Source organism: Chrysemys picta, chromosome 1, assembly GCF_011386835.1.
Source record: "Chrysemys picta bellii isolate R12L10 chromosome 1, ASM1138683v2, whole genome shotgun sequence".
Taxonomy (NCBI): Eukaryota; Metazoa; Chordata; order Testudines; family Emydidae; genus Chrysemys; species Chrysemys picta.
Window position 1 is genome coordinate 8,657,054 of NC_088791.1, and position 20,976 is coordinate 8,678,029.

Here is a 20,976-nt window from a genome sequence, read left to right on the forward strand (position 1 = left end):
AGGGCTATTAAGACATCGGAAAGACACTGGTATCTAGTGGTTAGAGCAGGGGACATGGTGTCTACTTCCGGTTCTATTTTATTGAGTGAACTCGGGCATTCCCCTGTCACCTCTCTGTGTCCCCATTTTCCCCATCTGTACAAAGGCAGGAATACCTCCCACACAAGGGCGATATAAGCTTCATTTAACCTAATTGTAAAGTGCTGGACAATCCCTAGATACCAGGTGCTGAGCAAGTACAAAATAAACACGAAGATTAATAACAATCATTTAAAAAACCTCCACAACAATCTTTAAGGATTCTTTAAACATTCTTTAATTTGGCAGTTGTCAAGACAGCCGCCGCACAAGCAGTTTTGCAGGACAAAGAGAACACAGCCCAGGACGTGACACCAAACCTTGGGTGGCAATTTCCCTCTCAAAAATAGGAATACAATGCACACTTTGTATTAAAGATTGGAAGAAATCCATCAGCCATGAGGGATACGGCTCCTTTTCCAGTGTGGGTGAGCAGTGAATGGTGGAAGGAAAGAGGGAAATGATGCTGCAACAGATTAGCATGGTGTTCAGAAACTCATCTCAGACAGGTGGGGACTCTGAACCTACCTCCTCCTCCCTTCCCTGCCCATTACGGTTGTGTACACATATGCGACAGTACCAGTGATGTGAATCAGGGTGTATCTTTCAAGCAGTGACTGACTCAAGTGATATTTACGAAAGGGAGAGTTAAATCTCTGAAGAAGTTTCCCTGCCTGTTAAAAAGTTGAGTTTGCAATTTCCACCTACTTCCACCATTATCTGGAACAGGACGATTCATGGCTCTGAGGCAGAGGAACAGTGGAAATTGAAACGGATGACCCAGTGTGTTGCCTCTAATGACACGTGAATTGGCTCAACACCATTCAAAAGGAAAGCCAAGTTCCACCAGTTGGGAACTAGCAACCAGTTCTCTTTGCAATGGAAACAGCAATAAAATAAAATAAAAATCAATGCACCTACATAGCATTGCACAGAAGAGCAATAGTGTTGACAGAGCTCAAATCAACAAAACCTTGAGACAACTTCAAGACCATCAAGATTTCACAAATTAGATCTAGATCTGCCCTTGACGGTCATGGTGCTGTTTCCACTAGTGGTAGCTGAACCTCCATTTATGGTATCAGACTAACAAAGAGAGAATCCTTCCCCTCACTGCTCCCCCCGCCCCCAACCTGGCTACCCCCTTTAGAACCCAAGGCAAAGCAGTAATAGCTCAACACAGACAGCCCGATATTCATTTGCATCACTATCCCCCCAACCCCACCCCTATCCAAATTTCATCTCAGTTAAACTTTGTAAGTTTCCTCTTGGTGAAGGGAGATCAGTGCAAATGCTCTCAGGATAATACATTAGGGAAGCTTGGCATGATTAAGTGTAAAAAACCCAAACCCAAACCACAGACTGTATGTCCCCTTGCTATTAGTACAGTACAATACCACCCAGAACATACATGTTTTATCAATAGTTACTACAGATTGCACCGCAGGGGCAGTGCCCCATGTTGCTCTGATTCTGGGACGTGATGGCATGGATTACACTGTAGTGATTTTCTTGTCCTTGGTGGCCTGTTTGATGGCAGCCTGCTCGCAGATGATCTCTTTCAGGCGCTGCAGTCTCATGTTCTGGGTTGTCTGGTCCCCGACGCCAGTCTGGCTACGATGCAGCAAGCTCAAGGCGTAGATGTACTCCAGCTCCGTGTACTTCACTCCTTGATCCACCACTACGTTTAAGAGCTCGTCCGCCGTGTTGTACAGCATCTCATAATATTGCCTGTAAAGCAAGCAAGGAAACCAGCCGTGAGCATGATCCCAGGTGCTTTTGAATCAATACATCCATTTACACTAGAACACACTGTAATTTATTATGCATTATTGTATTACGGTAGCGCCTACGAATCCCAGTCATAGACTGGGACCTCACCATGCTAGGTGCTGTACAAACAAAGAACAAAAAGACAGTTCCTACCCCCAAAGACTTACAATCTAAGTATAAGACGAGAGACAACAGGTGATAACAGACAGATCATAGAAGATTAGGGTTGGAAGAGACCTCTAGTCTAACCCTCTGCTCAAAGCAGGACCAACCCCAACTAAATCCCAAGGTTTTGTCAATCCGGGCCTTAAAAACCTCTAAGGATGGAGATTCCACCACCTCCCTAGGTAACCCATTCCAGTGCTTCACCACCCTCCTAGTGAAATAGTGTTTCCTAATATCCAACCTAGACCTCCCCCACTGCAACTTGAGACCATTGCTCCTTGTTCTGTCATCTGGTACCACTGAGAACAGCTGAGCTCCGTCCTCTTTGGAACCCCCCTTCAGGTAGTTGAAGGCTGCTATCAAATCCCCCCTCTCTCTTCTCTTCTGCAGACTAAATAACCCCAGTTCCCTCAGCCTCTCCTCATAAGTCATGTGCCCCAGCCCCCTAATCATTTTTGTTGCCCTCCACTGGACTCTCTCCAATTTGTCCACATCCCTTCTGTAGTGGGGGGCCCAAAACTGGACACAGTTCTCCATGTGTGGCCTCACCAGTGCTGGATAGATAGATGGGGGAGGACATCCCTTGTGCCCCGCCACATCTCACACCATTCATCCACAACTAAACCGCACCTCTGTGCCATGGGAAACTACAGGGAAAACCTTCTCTAGCAGTTAGTAACAGCAGGAATGTTATCTTTAGACATCTGGCCTCTAGAGGGCAGTGGACACAAGTACAAACCAGCCAGCACACTGCAGTTCATTCAGTCCAACGTGGTCAAAGGGCAGAAACCTTTAGGGTTGGAGGGGTTCAATTAGCATGATAAGAGCTTATGCCCTTGCCCCGACTGATGGATGCTAATAGGAAGTAGGGTTGCCAACCCTCCAGGCCTGGGGTCTCCAGGAATTCCTGTGATGAAATCTCCAGGAATACATCCAACCAAAATTGGCAACCCTAATTGGAAGCAGAGTAGATCTATAGGCAGGGCCCTAAACTCAGTCAGTCAATGTCATTGGGAAAGAAATTCAAAAAACTGAAAATGTCTTTCAGAGGGTCTGAGTAAGTTAAAGCCGAGACGAGGGGACGGGGCTTGTACAGAAGCTGCAGATCTGGTTAGTTTCAATTAGTGTTAAATGCACTGAATTACAGAATGAATTTTAAAGCCGTGAATTTAAGCAAGGAGTCATTTCAGTGATGAAGGTGTCACTTTCCAAGGGGGTTGATGGTGAACAGTCTGACAGTTAATCACCGGACCATTATGGAAAGGTTGTGCTTTGATTGGCCTATGGATTGGATTTTATTCCTATGTTCCAGCCACTCAGAAAGAAGCGATTACACTTACTTCCACTTTCATTGGGTTTGTGGTAGGAGACTGGCTGAGAGGTTTTACTCCCCCCCTTCTCTTCTCCTAAGAATAAAACCTATTTAATGATGCGCAAATAATTTTAATTATTTGTAAAATCAGGGAATGTCAGTGATCTCTAGGAGGGAATGTTGCCTAGCAGTTGGAGCAGGGGATTGGGGTCAGGATTCTGGGTTTCTTTACATGGCACTATAACTGTGTGGCCTTGCACAAAACCCACAGCTTCTTGATGCCTCATCTGTACAATGGGTAGAATAATGCTTACCAAGAAGGATTGCATGACGCTGCCAGGAGTCTGAGGTCCAGACTGTGCCACGAAGGCAGAGGCCAGTGTGGAGGCAGGCTGGAGCTCCCCAGGCCGGGGGCACTTTGGAAGCATTATGCCTTAGGGTGCTGTTGGGTTATCCCCTTTAGGAAGCAGCACTTTCTTCCCTCCATGGCTATCTTGCCCTTTCGGCCAGTGTTGAGGAGTCAGGGCTCTGGCTCCATCAACCCCCAGTCCCTTTAGCGGTGGCAGGGGCTGCAATTCTGGGCAGACCCTGCTGGGACAAAGTTCCTTGTACACTGCTTTACTTGTGGAAGTGCAAAGCTGGTTCTCCCAGGTAGGTGGTGAGACCTGGCCACTGGGTCTGCCTTTCTTTGGGGGTGTCACAGGCACAGGGAGTGTAGGCAGGGCCGGCTCCAGGCACCAGCTTGGCAAGCAGGTGCTTGGGGCGGCCACTCCGGAGAGGGGCAGCAGGTCCAGCTATTTGGCGGCAATTCGGCGGACGGTCCCTCACTCCCGCTCGGAGCGAAGGACCTTCCGCTGAATTGCTGTCACAGATCACGATCGCGGCTTTTTTTTTTTTTGGCTGCTTGGGGCGGCCAAAACCCTGGAGCCGGCCCTGAGTGTAGGATGGATGGATGCATAGATGGAAAATCTCTCTTTGCCAGTTAGGAACCAACTACCCTTTTACCTTTGTATGGCCCCTAAAGAAATAACCATCTTAGAAGCTCAGGATAAAGGTCCATTTCTCTTTGCACGCAGCGTATTGCAACAAGAACTCATTTCGAATGAGCACCATGACCCCCCTGTATGTCTCCCGGCTGCAGAGCCAGGGGAGGTAGGAATGCTGCAGTGTGTCTGAAGGTGAAGTCTGGGTTGTTTGTGTGTGCTCCGGCAGTGGGACGTGGTGGAGTAAATAATTTAAGCGCTTGCAGGGGCGGCCCAAGAAAGCTATCACCTTCGCCTCCTCTCCACTGTCTGAATGCATTAAAACGGCAATCTGAGGAGCCGCTGGAAAGTGGTGCACTAAATGTTACATTCCTCTGGTCCTTTGGTGTGCAGCCCCCAGGGATGGCCTCACTGAGAGACCCCACTGCCTGCGCACAGTACCCAGCATACAGACTGGAGTGCTAATCAGTTTTACAGATGACCTTGTCCAGGTGCCGCAGAGCTCACATTTTGACTGGCTAGATTCTCGCACCATGCTGGTCTCGCTACAGTCCAGCAGAGATGTTATCTGTCTCCGTGTCCTTCAACACTTAATCCACCGCTGCGGCTTGAAGGATTTGTTCCCGTAGCTCAAGTCTGTTCCCAAGTTATCCTCACCCTGAGCCGGCTGGGAGGGTGGTGGTTCTGACAGCTAAATGACGCTGACTCAAAACTCATCCCCAGTTCTGAGCACAACATGGGATGGGTGATGGACAGGAGTTCGGGTGAGCTGCCCGGGCGGGAGAGAATCTGTGTGTGTCAGAGGGGGGGCGTGCAGGGCAGGACAGTGGAAATGGAAATTGGGTTAAACTGAAAAACAAAGCGCGCTGGTTACCTTCCAGGGTTAACGTTACAGTCAAGAAAGTTCCTGGAGCTAGAGAGAGTCAAAGGGCCAGTTCACTGGCGAAGTTCCCGAGCCATCACAAGACATCCCCTGAGAGTTTGTGACGTTGCTGATGCTACAAGGCGCTATCCCCCACCGGAAACACAGGACAAACGGGTCAGGGAATCTGTGATGATATAGAACAGTGGCTCCCAAACTTTCTTCTGCCAAGGACGCCTTTGGCATCTGCCTAATTGTCCCGGACCACTTTCATTTCTGGGGCTACCGTAACTCCCCCGCCAGCATGGGAATGGTGCGTGAGAGGTCACACAGTGTGGAGGATGCCATTTTGAGAACAACTGGCGTCCTCCATGCAGAAAAAGTGCCGGATTGCTGTTCTGGCGAGTTCCAGCCCTGGGTCAGGGGATGGATCCCCGCATAACCCTCAGGGGATGAAATCCACCCATTTCACCCAGAACAGGCTTAATAATGATGCGTTTTATAGTGCCTCTCAGCCCAAGGAATCCCAGTGTTTTACTGGCTGTTATCTAGAGCACTCATCTGTTCAAGAGTGTGTGGGGAGGGGTCTGACAGACAGACAGACTGGAGAGATCTTATGCTGCCCTCTAGTTACTGTGGTCTGGAGACGTTATAACCCCAACAGTATTTCAGCCACACACTCCTGGGCAGCTCTGCTACTCCATCCAGAGGTGAAAGTAAGCTGGTATGGTCTGGTACGGCGTACCGGCGGGGGCAGCGTCCCCAGGCCCGCGATTTAAAGGGCCCAGGGCTCCCGGGGTAGTGGTGGCGGCCTGGAGTCCCGGGGCTCTGGCTGCGATTTAAAGGGCCTGGGGCTCCGCTGTGGTAGCGGCGGCCGGAGCCCCAGGCCCTTTAAATCTCGATTTAAAGGGCCCTGGGATTTAAAGGCCCCGCCTCTTCTGGTTGAGGCCCCGCTCCCTGCTCAGGACTCCAGCGTACCAGTAAATTATTTAAGTTACTTTCACCCCTGACTCCATCTAACGTCCAAGTCATCCATGTTTTCCTACTGATTTCAATACAGAATGATTTTGTTCCCATCCGGAACTTTGTTATGTCACACCTATATTGGCAGCCCTATGGCAGTTTCCATGGAGTGAGCCCCCCAAAAAGCTAAAATGTCCAGGGGTAACATGGGATGTTCTAAGATTTTATTGCTGTATTCTTTTTAGCAGCTGTTTCTCTGTCTCACTCACTATGACCGTGATGTTGATTGTGCTGAATGAAACCAACGCTATTTCAGACAGCAGTCAAAAATATCTATTTGCCCCAGGCGAGAAGCATTTTGTAAGGCCGAGACAGCCCCTTTAAGAGCATGGCACTGAAATCTTTTATGGAATGTTTGTAGAGCATCGCTGGGGAGAGCTAAGAAACTTTGGGACCAAATTGCTTAATACTGCACTAAAATAGCGTGAGACCAAACCTAACTTTGTCTTCTACGTAACCTGAAGTAGACCTATTGCTACAATGTCTAATGCTGGTGGCTCCTAGTACTGTAATCCCAGAAGAATGACAAAGCCTCAGCACCGCTCTGCTGATAGAAAAATGGATAACAAAGCTCTGAAAAGCCCTTACTATGGGGCAAAATTGTTTAACTCAGGAACCCATCATGAAGAGGCCAACACGTTTAGCCAACCATACTAATGGATACACTATTCTTTTAGGGTCAGATCCTGCCTCCCCTCCCGTGTTGGTGCACAGGAACCAAAAAACTCCGCAGACCTCGGGCAGTTCCAGGTTGGTGAATGTGGTGGCAGATCACCGAATGGGGCCTGTTCCCCTTTATAGCCACAGGGCTGCCACAAGTTGTCTCCCAGCCAGCCGCTTGCAACTTGGCCAGTTCTTCAGCTAAGCAGTCAGTGGGAACTCTGGTCACAAGCAGGGGTAGCTGAATAGCATGGGTAGCTTTGCGGTAAAGTGGGCTAAGTATGGGACTAAGGAGTACAGGACAGAATTTTATTCCGGCTTCCTCTTTTGGCCTTTGTTAGGGCTCTTCACCTTTCTTACCTGAGATTTCCCATTTGCAAAATCCTGTGGCAAACAGAATGCTGTGATGTCCCATTAACCTCCCTGGGAGCTGCTGGCTGCTCAAAACACATTGGAAAATCAGACCACATATTTAAATGCCTCAGTATGAACGTAGGAATCTCATTTTAGAGTAAATTTGAAAATCTTGTTCAATGTGAATTACCTACACCCTTCCCCCCCCCCCCCCCATCCTCTACATTAAAAGAACAGTAAGGTTGCAAAGTCAAGCACTCAAAAGTCAAGAAATGCCTGCCACCTTTGGAGAATTTAGCTGCAAAGCGCTAACAAATTTCTACTGAGCACGTGCACACAGAGATTTTTCAGAAGTTTATAAATTTGGCCAGATTGAGGTGGATTTTCACAGGGATGGCAAAAGGCATTTCCCTAACACAACAGTCACTCCCCTGCCAAATTTCAAGTCCCTGCACCAAAGCACGAGGGCAGTTGAGCTTCTCAAGGAAAAGGTCACCAGAATTTTTGTCTAACATGGGCAAAACAATATATTTCCCCTTAGTCTCTTTTTCAGAAATGGCCAAACCATGCCAGCTGAAACTTCCAAAACAACCCAGCCTGAGACAGACACCCAGCCTGGAAAATTTCAGCCCAAAGTTTGGTGAAGTTGTAAGCAACCAAATTACAAGCGACCGAAAGCAGAGTCTTACCCAGGGAAATGTCAGGCAGCCCTAATTCTAGGGTGCACTATAATGTGCTAAAACGCACACACAAAACCTTCCGGTGCTCTCCCTGGCCCCAGCTTATTTGGACAACTGTTCTTTTCAAAACTTTCTGAAATGTTTGAAACTATGCACAAGCAGTTGGGTTGCACTTCTCTTTCAGCAGGAGACTGGGCAAAGATGTCCATACCCCTTTTATTTGTCTGTGTGTGGAAGCATTTATGTTACACTGACTGCCCTGGGATATGAGCTTCTGGTTTTGGGGTGCGTCCTAACGCAGCATCTTGCTAACCCGCCTTAAATCTCCATGTGATCAATAGGCAATGTTTGAGTTGGCACCGGGGAGACAGAAGCAGTTCACAACCTTGTCCAAAAGCGCTAATGCTGGCCCCGCCTTCAGCATTCTTTTACCATGACGATGCAGATTGCCACCTCCACCATTGTCCTCTGTAACGTGTTCTAAACCCTCAGCTTCCGCAGTAGAAATCTGCACCTAATCAATTCAGGAGTCACCTGTCACTCTTTTCAGAATCAGATTATTTTTTTAATTAAAAATTTCCTACAAAGAAAAAGAAAGGTATGCATTTTTAATTGGGTAAAATGAAAACTCGGCCTGTCTGGCATTGCATCGCCTTTGGCCAAGCCTGATTTGCAGGAATAATTATTCACTGCATTACTGAGTCTGCTCAATTTTTCCTCCCTTGTCTTTGAAAGTATTAATAAATATTGATCAGACACACTCCTGTTTGCCTTTGCCAAAGCAATTCTGATGGACTCATCTTCTGATGTTATCAAATAATGAAATATGAAAGAGTGAGTGGAATTAGCCTCTTGTTCTGTGATTTTTTATTTAGGCTCTTCATTTTACTTTCAGAAATGTGTTTGTGCCTGCCACTACAAATGTTCTTTTGATTGTCAGAAGGGGAGGACAGGTTATGGAGAGTTGTTCTGCACTCAATGGAATTTCGCAAAATACTTCGCTTTTTAATCTTGCCATTTAAAACAGAAAAAAACCAATTAATATTTATCAGAAGTCTCTTCCACCATCTGATGAGACAAGTTAATAAATACTAATATGTATTAACATACCTAACAAAAAACCCCTAATGCCCTTGGCCTCCAATCAGCTTCAGTGTGACTGTGTTTAGGTGCAAGGGTCCACCCCCATCAGATCTTCCAGGCGGTCAGATACACAAAGACAGGCCCAGTATGAGAACCTGCATAGAATGGAATAGATCAGAGCCTGATCCCACAAATCCTTTCGCACCTGAGGAGACCCACTGAAGTCACGGAGCTGCTTGAGAGAGTAAGGCCTACTTGTGTGTTTGTAAGCTTGTTGGGGCAGGGACGGTCTCTTCGTTCTGTGTTTGTACAGCACCTAGCACAATGCGGCCCCGATCAATTACCGGGGCCCTTAGGGGCTATGCTAATACACATAAATAATGACAACTGTGTGAGCACAGGTTAGACCAGGGATACTCAGACCTCAGTGGTTCAGGAGCCAAATTAGCAATCAACATTAGCCAAAAGAACCACAGTAGTATGAATTCACGGTTTCATTTACTCTCTCGCTCGCTCTCTCTTTATATATAAATTGTCATAGCAAAATGATTGACCAAGTATTCTACAAGTGGTTAATAATGTAGTAAAAGCACCCTGATTGGTTAATAATTAATTCACACCGTGTTTTAATATCAAGTGCTACAAAGAGCCGCAGGAGACACATGAAAGGGCCACTTGCAGCTCCCAAGCCTCAGTCTGAGTGTCACTGGGACAGATTCACTCTCAGCAGGGTCTTCTCTGCCGAGGGCCCATGACTTCGTGATCACTCTGAGTAAAGCTGCAGCATCTTCCCTGTATCGAGAGCCCTTGGGAAATCCCAGTCAGGCAAATCTCAGCCTTTAAAGGACGCCATAGGGCGTCAGGCAGTCCCCCAGGCCCTGCCACCCAAGGCATTAAATCCTGTATATGGGTGTTGGGGCCCAAAAAATCAGGAAGGTTTTTGTGACTCTGAGGGGTAAAAATACTAAATCAGTCCTCTCCTTTGTGTACCCTCCCCTGGTAAGATAAGAAGGGGCCACGCAAAGCAAAAGACAGGTCACGTGTAAAACAAATAAGGAATTGGTTCTTCACACATGGTCTGACACTGCTCTCCCTTACACGCATGTAAATCAAGAGGAACTCCATCGTTACAACGAGTAAAAGTGTGATCAGAGCTAGGTTCACACTGTGTGATCAGCTACTGTCACATACCATCCCCAGATCTGAAAAGGGACTGGATAATGTTACAGCCAATACGAAGAGTCTGTGGCAGTTACGCAGGCTGAGATACGGGTAGTCAAAGTTCATGCTTCAGGTGGAAAGCCAAGTGTGCAACCACTATGGAGAAGAGCATATCCCACTCCAGCTTTATCCCATTCTGCTCATGTGCAGGAGCAGGACTAATACATTCTCACAGCGGGTCCCTCCAAGCTACTGAAAATGTGGCTTTAGCACTGTTGGGAGTTGATCACTGCAGGGTCAGGAAGGAATTTTTTTTGTTTTGTTTATAATGGAGATATCCTATCTCCTAGAACTGGAGGGGACCTTGAAAGGTCATCAAGTCCAGCCCCCTGCCTTCACTAGCAGGACCAAGTACTGATTTTGCCCCAGATCCCTAAATGGCCCCCTCAAGGATTGAACTCACAACCCTGGGTTTAGCAGGCCAATGCTCAAACCACTGAGCTATCCCTCCCCCAACCTTCCTGTTTGCACAAGTGGTCAGCTGGGGACGTGGGCCTGGTTTGATTTGCTTTTTTCAGAAGCATTGTGGACCTGGTTTGATGGCTCATTGGCTTGACCTGGTATGGCAGACCATATGTCCGTACATCTTTTACAAGTTCTTAGAATGGATTTCTCCTGATGTCAGGTGACAGACAGTAAATGCAATCACCTCCTTAGGAGAGGAAGGAAACAACTAATTCACTCCCTTCCTTTTGCTCTTTAGAATGGGAGAAGCTGGAGAGGGTGATAGATGTCTCAGGACCAGCCCTCTCTCTCTATATTCACCCAGCAGATTGGCGGCAGTAATACGGGGGCTTATGGTGGGGGAGGGGAAGTGATGGAATATCTCAGAAATTCAACGATGGTTCGAAGGATGCCCGGGGGAAGCTCTTCAACACCCAGTAATACAGGCAGCGGAACCAGCCTTGACACATGAAATTTGTTTGGCAAACACAAGGCTCAGTCCCGCCACCCTTGCTTGCATGAGTGGTCCCTAACTCATCTCATGGAAAGCTACTGGGCCATTTATTTATTACCCGTCAGGGCTGGGGGATTGGGCCCAAAGTATCCGAATTCTCTGGTGTGTCCTAAAATTCTTATGGTAGGATTCAGAGTAAGAGGACAAACACTATATCTTCAGAGCACCTGGAGCTGGTTCCAATGCCCAATGAAGTCAATGGGACTCTCTATTGATTTCGGTAGGCTTTGAATCTGGCCCATGAAGGGCTACTGCTATACGTGACTCCCTTCTGTACTAACAACAAATGGGCGATATTCATATCTGTGTCGGACGTGGGGCTGGGATCAAAGGAAGACACGCTGAGAACAAATCTGAAGAGACCGAGCAAAAGAGGCCAAAGAACAGAAAACAGGGTTGTGTTTTCAAAACAAAACATCCAGATCCCCAGTACTGAACCCATTTAACAATACTGCAGTTCTGAGCACGTTTATTAGCCATAAAAACCTCTTGGGAAAAATGATCATCTCTTGAACTCTCTTTTTTGGAGGAAAGAAAAAAAAAAAAGAGGGTTTCTCACTTAAAAAAAAAAACATCTCTGAAAAGGCAATCATGATGAGACAAGCTCCTTTGAGAGCTATTAATACGACTCTCCATTTAAATGCTAATGTTAACCTATAACCCGGGACCTGCACACAGAAAAGTTTTTCAGAGGATGGTCAGGTGAATTCAAAATTCAATCACGATTTTCTTAAGAATGATTTGCTCTCGTCTTAAGAGAAAGACCTTCAGATTTCTGGTGTGTTATTTTAGTATAAGGAACATCACTTTTATTATTCATGTTTTTACATAGATTCCAATTCTGTCACAATGCAAGGCAGTTAGGTATGGATTCCGCAGGTACAAATTCAGCTCTGAATGCTGGCGTAACCAAATATAGGAAGCATTCTTCCCATTATATCCTCCCCCTTTTTTTGTAGGGAGTCATTTATACAGCACCCACAAATATGCTGGGTGCTGTACAAAGCAAGTAAAATGACCTATCTTGAGGAGCTAACCACAAGTCAGAATAACAAACAATAGGCGGTTAAGATGAAGAAAGCGAAAGGTTGCAGTAATAAGTCACTCGGTGTAAGTACGTGCAAGATCTTGGTGGTGTCAGTACGTTATATATTCAGAGAGAGTGTGAGTGAACGATTAAGAGCATATGTATATATGTGTCTTTTAACTACTGAAGCTAAAGGACAATGTTGGCACAAGAACAAATGAATATATATTGGCCATGAATAAATTTAGGCTGGAAATTAGAAGAAGGGTTCTAACTATCTAAGGAATAAGGTGCTGGAACCACCTCACATTAGGAGTAGTAGGGGCCAAACAACCAACTAGTTTTAAGATGGAGCTTGATAAGTTGATGAATAGGATGTGACGTGGCTGCCTGTGATAACGGGACTGGACTAGATGAACCAGAAGGTCCCTTCCAGTCCTATGTTCCTAGCTCATTTCTTGTTGGCAATATGGAAGAAGAGGGTTTAGGGGAGTGATTTGAATGGGGAGACAAGAGGTTGGCAACAGGGATCGTAGGGACATTCTATCAGTAGGGAGCACAAGAGATAGGGGCAGAAGAGGAAATCTAACAGGTTAAAGGTGGGTGTCATCAGTGGAGCAGTGGGGTCAGGGGAGATCATCATCATGTTCCTATTATGCCTCTGGCGTTTAGGGCAGTGACAAAGCTCTTCTACTCCTGTCTGTTTCTGACAAGGCTTTCAATGGTTCCCCAGCTGTGCCCCAGGTTTTTCAGCTCGTCTTCCACAGCTCTTTGCCATGTTGTTTTCGGGCGGCCTCGTTTTCGCTTGCCTTCAGGTGTCCATTTTGCTACTCTGGTGATGGAATCAGTTTCCATCTGAAGCACATGACTGATCCATCTCCAACGCTTCACGGCAATGATGGTGTTCAGATACTCTTGGCTGCACTGTGTCAATAGATCTTGGTTTGAGATTGTTCTGGGCCAAAAGATACAGAGGATTTTTCTGAGGCAGGTTGTATGGAATGAAGACAGTTTGGACATGTCATACTTTCTCATTCCCCAGCATTCTGCACTACAGTATTGAAAGTATGCAGCTCTGATAATCTTGAGTTTGGTTTTGATGTTGTATTTTGATGATTTCCAGACTGTATTTAAGCTCCTGAAGGTGTTCCTGGCTTTATTGATTTTGTTCCAGATGTCCTGGCTTGTTCCACCATCCTGGCTGATGGTGCTGCCCAAGTATGTGAATGTTTCTACATTGGTGAGAACATAATCCTCTATCCATACTAGTGATGGTGAGGCAATATTAAAGGTCATGATATCTGTCTTATTGCGGTTGATTTTCAGTCCAATTTGCTGGCTGAATGTGTTGAATTGAGTAGGAGAGCAACATCAGCTGCGAAGTCCAGGTCTTCAAGGGATGAGAAGAGTGTCCATTTAATGCCTCTTGGCATGTCTTCTGTTGTACGCCATGTTACCCAGTCAATGGCAATGTTGAAGAGGATTGCAGACATGACACATCCCTGACTTACTCCTGTTTTGACTTGAAAACTGAGCTCACTGTGATCAATACTGCATGTAAAAGCAGCAAAGAGTCCTGTGGCACCTTATAGACTAACAGACATTTTGGAGCACGAGCTTTCGTGGGTGAATACCCACTTCTTCGGCTGCATGTGATCCGACGAAGTGGGTATTCACCCACGAAAGCTCATGCTCCAATACGTCTGTTAGTCTATAAGGTGCCACAGGACTCTTTGCTGCTTTTACAGATCCAGACTAACACGGCTACCCCTTTGATACTTGACTGCATGTAAAGTTGAGACAGAAGCTTTTGCTGACGTTGATTATACGGAAAGGAATTCCATATGCCCGCAGAATGCACCACAGGCTGGTCCTGTGAATGCTATCAAAAGCCTTCTCAAAGTCTATGACATTTACGTAGAGTTGCCATTGCCATTCTAAACACTGTTCTATTATGTTTTGTAGAGCGAAGATCTGGTCTGTGCATCCACGCCCTTTCCGAAAACCAGCTTGCTCTTTTCTGAGAACCCTATCAACTGCCTCTGATATACGCTGGACTATGATCTTACACAATACTTTGCTTGGCACAGATAGAAGTGTGATACCACGCCAGTTATTACAATCCCTGAGAGTTCCTTTCTTTGGTATTTTCACTATGACCCCATTGGTCCACTCATCTGGCACTTTTTCCCTTTCCCAGACTGATGTAAATAGAGGAGCCAGGATAGATGCTGTTAATTTAGGATTTACTTTGAACAATTCTGCATTCAAGTTATCCTTGCCAGGAGCTTTCCCATTTTTTAAGGACTTGATGACTTGAATGGCCATGTCTTCCCATTGCTCTGTCGTTGTTTGTGTTGTCCATACCGACCTTGGCATTCAAGTCTCCCATGACGATAGTTAGGCAGGGGAGAGATGAGGTCTAAAGTGTCAGCAGCATTGTGCAGGCCCCTGAATGCAAAGGCAAGACTTTTAAACTTGGTACACTGGGCAAAGGGGAGCCCATGGAATTCAGTATTTCTCAGACATTACCACTCTTTACAAAGACAACTGTGATTTTTGCACGTTTTCTAATGATGGGTGTTTTAAAGCGAGTAGGAACCTACAAGGGTGAGTTCTGGTCCTTCTTTCCCACTGGGAGCCCATGCGAGCATAATAGAAATTAGAAATGGAACACTTACTACTGTACATCTTGGAGTCCATTCCACCAGCTGTGCAGAATCACTTCCTACACTGTATTCTCTACGTGCTATGTCCAGTCATGGTTTTAAATGTACCAAAGTGATAGGGACGGTCCCACTATTCCTCATAATCCCTTTAAAATGTTCTTTGTTTAACTTAATCCATCTTTTGGGCCTGTTCAGACAACGATAACGATCCTAATAATGATCCTTCATCTCAAAATAACCCAAAGAACTTTGAAACCATATAATGGATCACTTCACATGCTACTGACACACAGCCTCTTGTCAGAGGAAAGAAAGAGAGCAACTCTGTAACAGGGCAGTGCAAAACTATGTAGCAATTCAGGACAGGAAATGAAGAATACCATCACCAATGCCTTCCTGAAGTAAAAAAGAATAAAGTATATAAACAGTCTCACTTAGGGGAATAATGATGGAAATTTTCAAGAAGTGAAATGATGTGTTAAAGGAAATATACCTTGAAAGGAAGAACCAACAAAGAATTTATAAAATAATGCTACTTTGTACTCCTCTGCAAATCAAAACATGTTATAGGCTCTTTAGACTTTATGGGCAGAAGGGAGCATCATTATCATCTAGTCTGATCTCCTGCACATCACAGGCCACAGAACCTCACCCACCCACTCCTGTAATAGACCCCTAACGTCTGGTTGAATTACCAAACTCCTGAAATCTTGAGTTAAAGACTTCAAGTTACAGAGAATCCACCATCAGCAAGTGACCCGTGCCCCACTCTGAAGAGGAGGGTGGAAAAAAACCCCAGGGTCTCTGCCAAGCTGATCTGGGGGCAAATTCCTTCCTGGTCCCAAAAATGGAGATCAATTACACCCTGAGCACGTGGGCAAGATCCACCAGCCAGACCCCTGGGAAAGAATTCTTTATAGTAACTCTGAGCCCTCCCCATCTAGTGTTCCATCACCAACTGCAGGAGATATATGCTAATAGCAGTCGCAGATTGGCCATATGCCATCTCATCATACCATCCCCTCCATAAACTTATCAAGCTCATCAAATTTTTATGAATTAAGGTTTACACCTCCATTCCCGGTGAGGTGTGAGCTCCTTTTACAAATGGGGGAACTGAGACACAGAGAGTTTAAGTGATTTGTCCACGGGAAAAAACAGTGGCAGAGATGAGAACAGAGCACTGATGTCCCATTACCCAAATCTGTACTTGAGACTCCCTTGCACCTGAAGAAGTGAGGTTCTTACCCATGAAAGCTTATGCTCCCAATACTTCTGTTAGTCTTAAAGGTGCCACAGGACCCTCTGTTGCTTCCTTCAGGGACAGACTCCAGAGTCCAGGACTCTAAGCTGGGGGCCAAGCGATTTTGGCTGAGTTTTTTTTAAAGAAACCTAAAACTAAACTTCTTAATCCATATTAAGGCATCAAAAAAGACCATTCAAACCTGTTAAATAATTGTTCATAAACAATGTCTAGGACACTCCTGGTGGCTTCACATTGACTGGCAAAATGAAGCGAAGAACAGAAATTCTCACTCTCCAAATGGAACTTTATAGGGTATTAAATAAGCACCCTCAGCATTTATCTAAATCTTTAATTAGTTCTATAATATACTGATGATATCAAGGCTAATTAAATTTATACAGATAAGGAGCAATGAAATTCTAGCCAAGTGAGCTGGAAAGTACATATTAAATAGTAAATGTAATGGTTCAAGCAGATAAGTGCAACTTTATATAAAAAAAATTAAATTCAATTTACATGTTGTATTCAAATTGATTCCGAGTGTTCAAATGATTGGGAAAAAAATCTTTTTAAATATATCAGTAATAGTGCTCATCTGACCTGTTTAAATATCAGTTATTAATGGCTGCATTTGCAAATAAACCACACGCATTTGCATTTTTACTGCATATGGTAAAAAATTACCTAAACCGTATGCCAGTTTATAAAGAATAGGAAGCCATTTTCTCCCCGCCTCATGTGGAAATGAGGGGAGACTTGGAAATGAATAAAGCAACAGAGGGTCCTGTGGCACCTTTAAGACTAACGGAAGTATTGGAGCATAAGCTTTCGTGGTTGAATGCCCACTTCATCAGACTTGCGTTAGTCTTAAAGGTGCCACAGGACCCTCTGTTGCTTTTTACAGATTCAGACTAACACGGCTACCCCTCTGATACTTGGAAATGAATGCAGCACCAAAGAGGAGAGTCAGCAGTTCGAAGGAAAGTACTGCAAAAACTGCTCCAGTCAGCAAAAAAACGAATACAATTCTAGCTATCCTTTGGGAACGACAATTACTGTGGCCAAAATCCTGCCATATGTACAATCAACTGGTTCAGAACTGCACAAAAAAGCCTGATGCTGTAATAAAGGGGAGGTGTAGTGGTGCGCATTTGCAAGTGTTTAATGGGAATGGAAATTAATATTATTGGTGGGCGAAGGGCACATCTTATGGGATCACCTCATTCATTTATAGCCAAAGCAAAAGATGTGGCAACATGGCTGTATCAGATATTGGGTCCTTCTAGTCCAACATCCTGCTCTGGCAGAAGTCAGGAGCTGATGCTTCCGAAAACCTTTTAAACTCAATATAACTGACCAATTGCCTAAATTCCATGTTCTTGAAAAGAACCAGCTTATGCTCTGATTTCACTCATGAATTCTCTTGGCTTGCCTACTTTAGTGGCTGCCAACGCTGGTAACTGGACTTTTATGGGCAGTGTGACACCAAAACCAGAATGTGGTCTTTTGCCTACTGAAGATTCTGGGGGCTGTTGGAATGGCCTGCAAGTTCTTGCTTGCTGGACATGGGACAGAGGGCTATCAAAGTCAAGACTACAATGAAGCATCCCAAGTATCATTGATTGGCCCATCAGTGAAGGACAATTAGTACCAGCAGAGAAGGAAATTGAGTGCTCTGTCCCTCTCTCTGGGGACAGATGAATGGTGGGATGGGACTGGGGGCACTTAAAAGGTTGCTAGCAAGGGAGAGATCAGTGAAACACTAGAGAGTTCTTGGATGAAGAAAACAAGAGCACTGTCCAACCCTGGTTGTTTGTGGACCCACCCATGAGAAAAACCATGGATGTTTGCATCTCTCTAGTAAGTTTTGTGTATAGTATGATGCTGCCTCAGAAGAACATAAGAGGATGTGGGTATATTCAGGATGGAGAACTCGAGAAGCTGGTTACTTATTTCAAAACACAATTCCCCAGTGAGATTTCCAGAGAAGATGCAGAGTGGCTTCACATTCCAAGCTTCCAGAAAGCAAAGGGTACTCCTGATTCTAGAAAAGGACATGTTATCAGCACCTGAAACTGCCCCTTCTGAACCTTCCTCTTCATTCACCTTGGGGGTCACTCCACCGTGGACTCGATCCTTTGCCTCTTTGCTGAGATGCAGTCCCAATTTTGCTGGTGGCTTTTGTGATGTGGCCACTTGGTCACTAGGAAGTGGATTCTGACTTTCCAACCAAAATCACATAAGCCACTGAACAATGAACAGATGGTAAAAATGTAGTGATTTACCCACCTGCGCTGGATTTGAACAAGCACCCGAGAATCACATGGTACCATATTGCATTACCAAGGGTATCTTTTACATACTACCTTTTCTTCAATAAGTAGTGAGCTGTTTTCCATGATGGCACAGAGCTTAATCACTATTTGCACCTCTTTTCCTCTTCTCTCTCTTTTTGTGTGTGTGTGGGGCATAATTTTGTATCTGATACATAACTCAAGTACACTCACAAGGAACTTACTTTAGTTTCAGATGTAATGCCTTTATGTGCTGTGAGATCTCATTTGAATTTTATATCCTTGATATATTTGATCTCAGATCTGGAATAAAAAATTGTAAATTCTAGGCAAGCTTTGCAGCCTACAATAATGTCTGAGTAAGAAATTACATGCTGGAGATTGCTTCCTGAAAAGAATATATCCTTCTTATAAATCAACATCATACATGTATGTTCAAACACAGCAATTTCAACATAATTATTTTAAAACTGCTCTTAAAAACCAAGACTTTTAAGGTTTTAAATATCTACCTGAATTCACACTTTTTTCTTGGCTAAAGAGAACAGGATCATAATGGGACAAATTTAATTGCCACTTCAGAGTTTGTGTGTTGAAGTTCTACATCTGATGTGTGAAAGTTCAGGAATGCCAATCAGGCATGTTGCAGATGCCACTCTGCAAAATTTTCTCAGACAGTCTCCATCTGCCAGATATGTTAATACTTGTGTTGAATCAATAATTCGCCTCCTTAACTCCATGTTTCCTGCATCTTAGGGCAGGTCTTCACTACGGGGGTGGGTGGGTGGGTGGGGTGTCGATTTAAGATACGTAAATTCAGCTACGCAAATAGCGTAGCTGAATTCGATGTATCGCAACCGACTTACCCTGCTGTAGGGACGGCGGCAAAATCGACCTCTGCGGCTTCCCGTCGACGGTGCTTACTCCCACCTCCACTGGTGGAGTAAGAGCGTCGATTCGGGGATCGATTGTCCCCGAGAGGTCGATTTCTACCCGCTGATTCAGACAGGTAGTGTAGACCTAGCCTTAGTCAGAATTGTCAATGTCTGCTTCACCAGAGGATCCATACCAGACAGATAGGAGTCGCTTGGCTTGCATCTCCCATTAGGTTGGTGCTGTACTGTACCCAGGGGCCAGTCACTTTCAGTATTGCAGGGATCATCCAATCCACTCAGCTGTTTCCTGGTTTACACGTGAGCCAACAAAACCAAGATGCTCCACTTTTTATTCAAACACATACTTAGTGACTCTAATTCCTCAGAATCACACCTCACCGTCCAAAAGCTGGCTGAACATTTTCTGAGAATTAAAACTCTTAGCATTTGAAATACTAAATAAAGTCTTTGATCTTTCTCCAAAGAACTCAGATTTGGTTTTGGATGCAGGAAAGAGATAATCATGACTATAACACTTTGGATTTACAGTCTACGGATCACATGTATCGAGTAGGAAAATACTATAATGAAATCACTGTTCATGCACACGCTGCTACTCTCTGCTAGATGGAATCAAAATTGCTTATGGTGTGTTCCTTGCACTATACTGCTAACTGCTAATGGAGAATGTCCTTTAACTCAGATGGTAGGGACCTGTCGTTATGGAACAAGAGGACCTTGGTTCCATCCCCGAGGTTACCATAAAGCTCCAAATAGCCTCACTGGGCAACACAATGACAGAACTGAAGCTCTTGGTGGCCACATATTAATTTATTGAAGTTCTATTATCCTTGCTTTACAGCGTGAAAGAGAAACACAGAGCATTAGAAAGTCCCTGCCCAAGATCGCTCAGTGAGTCCACAGCAGATCTGGGATTAGAACACATGACTCCCAGCCCTTTGCTCTAACTATGAGATTACAGTACGCCACATAAGATGACTTCCCTCTCATTAGTGGTAGCTATTCTCTCTGCTCTGCCATTTCTGGCTTTGGGTTAGCTCCCTTCTCTCTCCCCACTGCTGGCAGGACTTGCCCTTCTGCTGCTACCACACCAGATATGTTCTCTGGAGCAGTCTGCTCATCTCTTTGCTTCAACACCAAAGCTAAAAACCCATCTCTCCTAACCTGCCTAGAACCAGCGACCACTCCACCTATCCCCCATGCTGGGGCTAACGCCAGTACTTCACACCTCTCCACATCTGCTGCCCCTGCCTGCTTTTGTGCCTTCCTATTTCTGCCACCATAATGCCGCCGCATTGGCAGGTAAAGAGCTCATCTCCTCGGCTTAATTTAATTAAGGGAGAGACATCTGCGAAATATGTGCTTTAATGGCATAGAAAAATGATGAGTGGTGACCCTCAAACAGATTACACCACACAAATATCTGTCACATTCTAGCAGATTACCGGGCATGAAGCATTGCAGTTTCTAATGAGATCTGACTGACAGGGTAAACCAATCCACTATTAAAGGACTTGAGTACATTCACTCCTATCTATGGGGGTTTGTGGTAGAAAGAAGCAGCTGATAGTGAAAGGAGCAGGACATTTTTTTTAATTGCTTCCATTTGCAGCCTGGAACAAAGCAATCGAGTTGCACTTCAGGCTGACAATCTAATATTTACTTTTTGAAACAATTTGTAGACAAATGGCC

At 45.1% G+C, this 20,976-nt stretch overlaps 1 protein-coding gene across 2 annotated transcripts in view; it reads right to left on the minus strand.

The window, feature by feature from the left end:
- Positions 1-292: 292 nt before the first annotated feature.
- Positions 293-20,976, minus strand: part of EXOC4 (exocyst complex component 4) — a 611,937-nt gene continuing 591,253 nt past the window's right edge. For both annotated transcript variants that reach the window (XM_065552864.1, XM_065552860.1), the window contains one exon: positions 293-1,809. In XM_065552864.1, the coding sequence (XP_065408936.1) occupies positions 1,572-1,809 (238 nt within the window). In that variant the 3' untranslated portion in view covers positions 293-1,571. The remainder of the gene's footprint in view (positions 1,810-20,976) is intronic.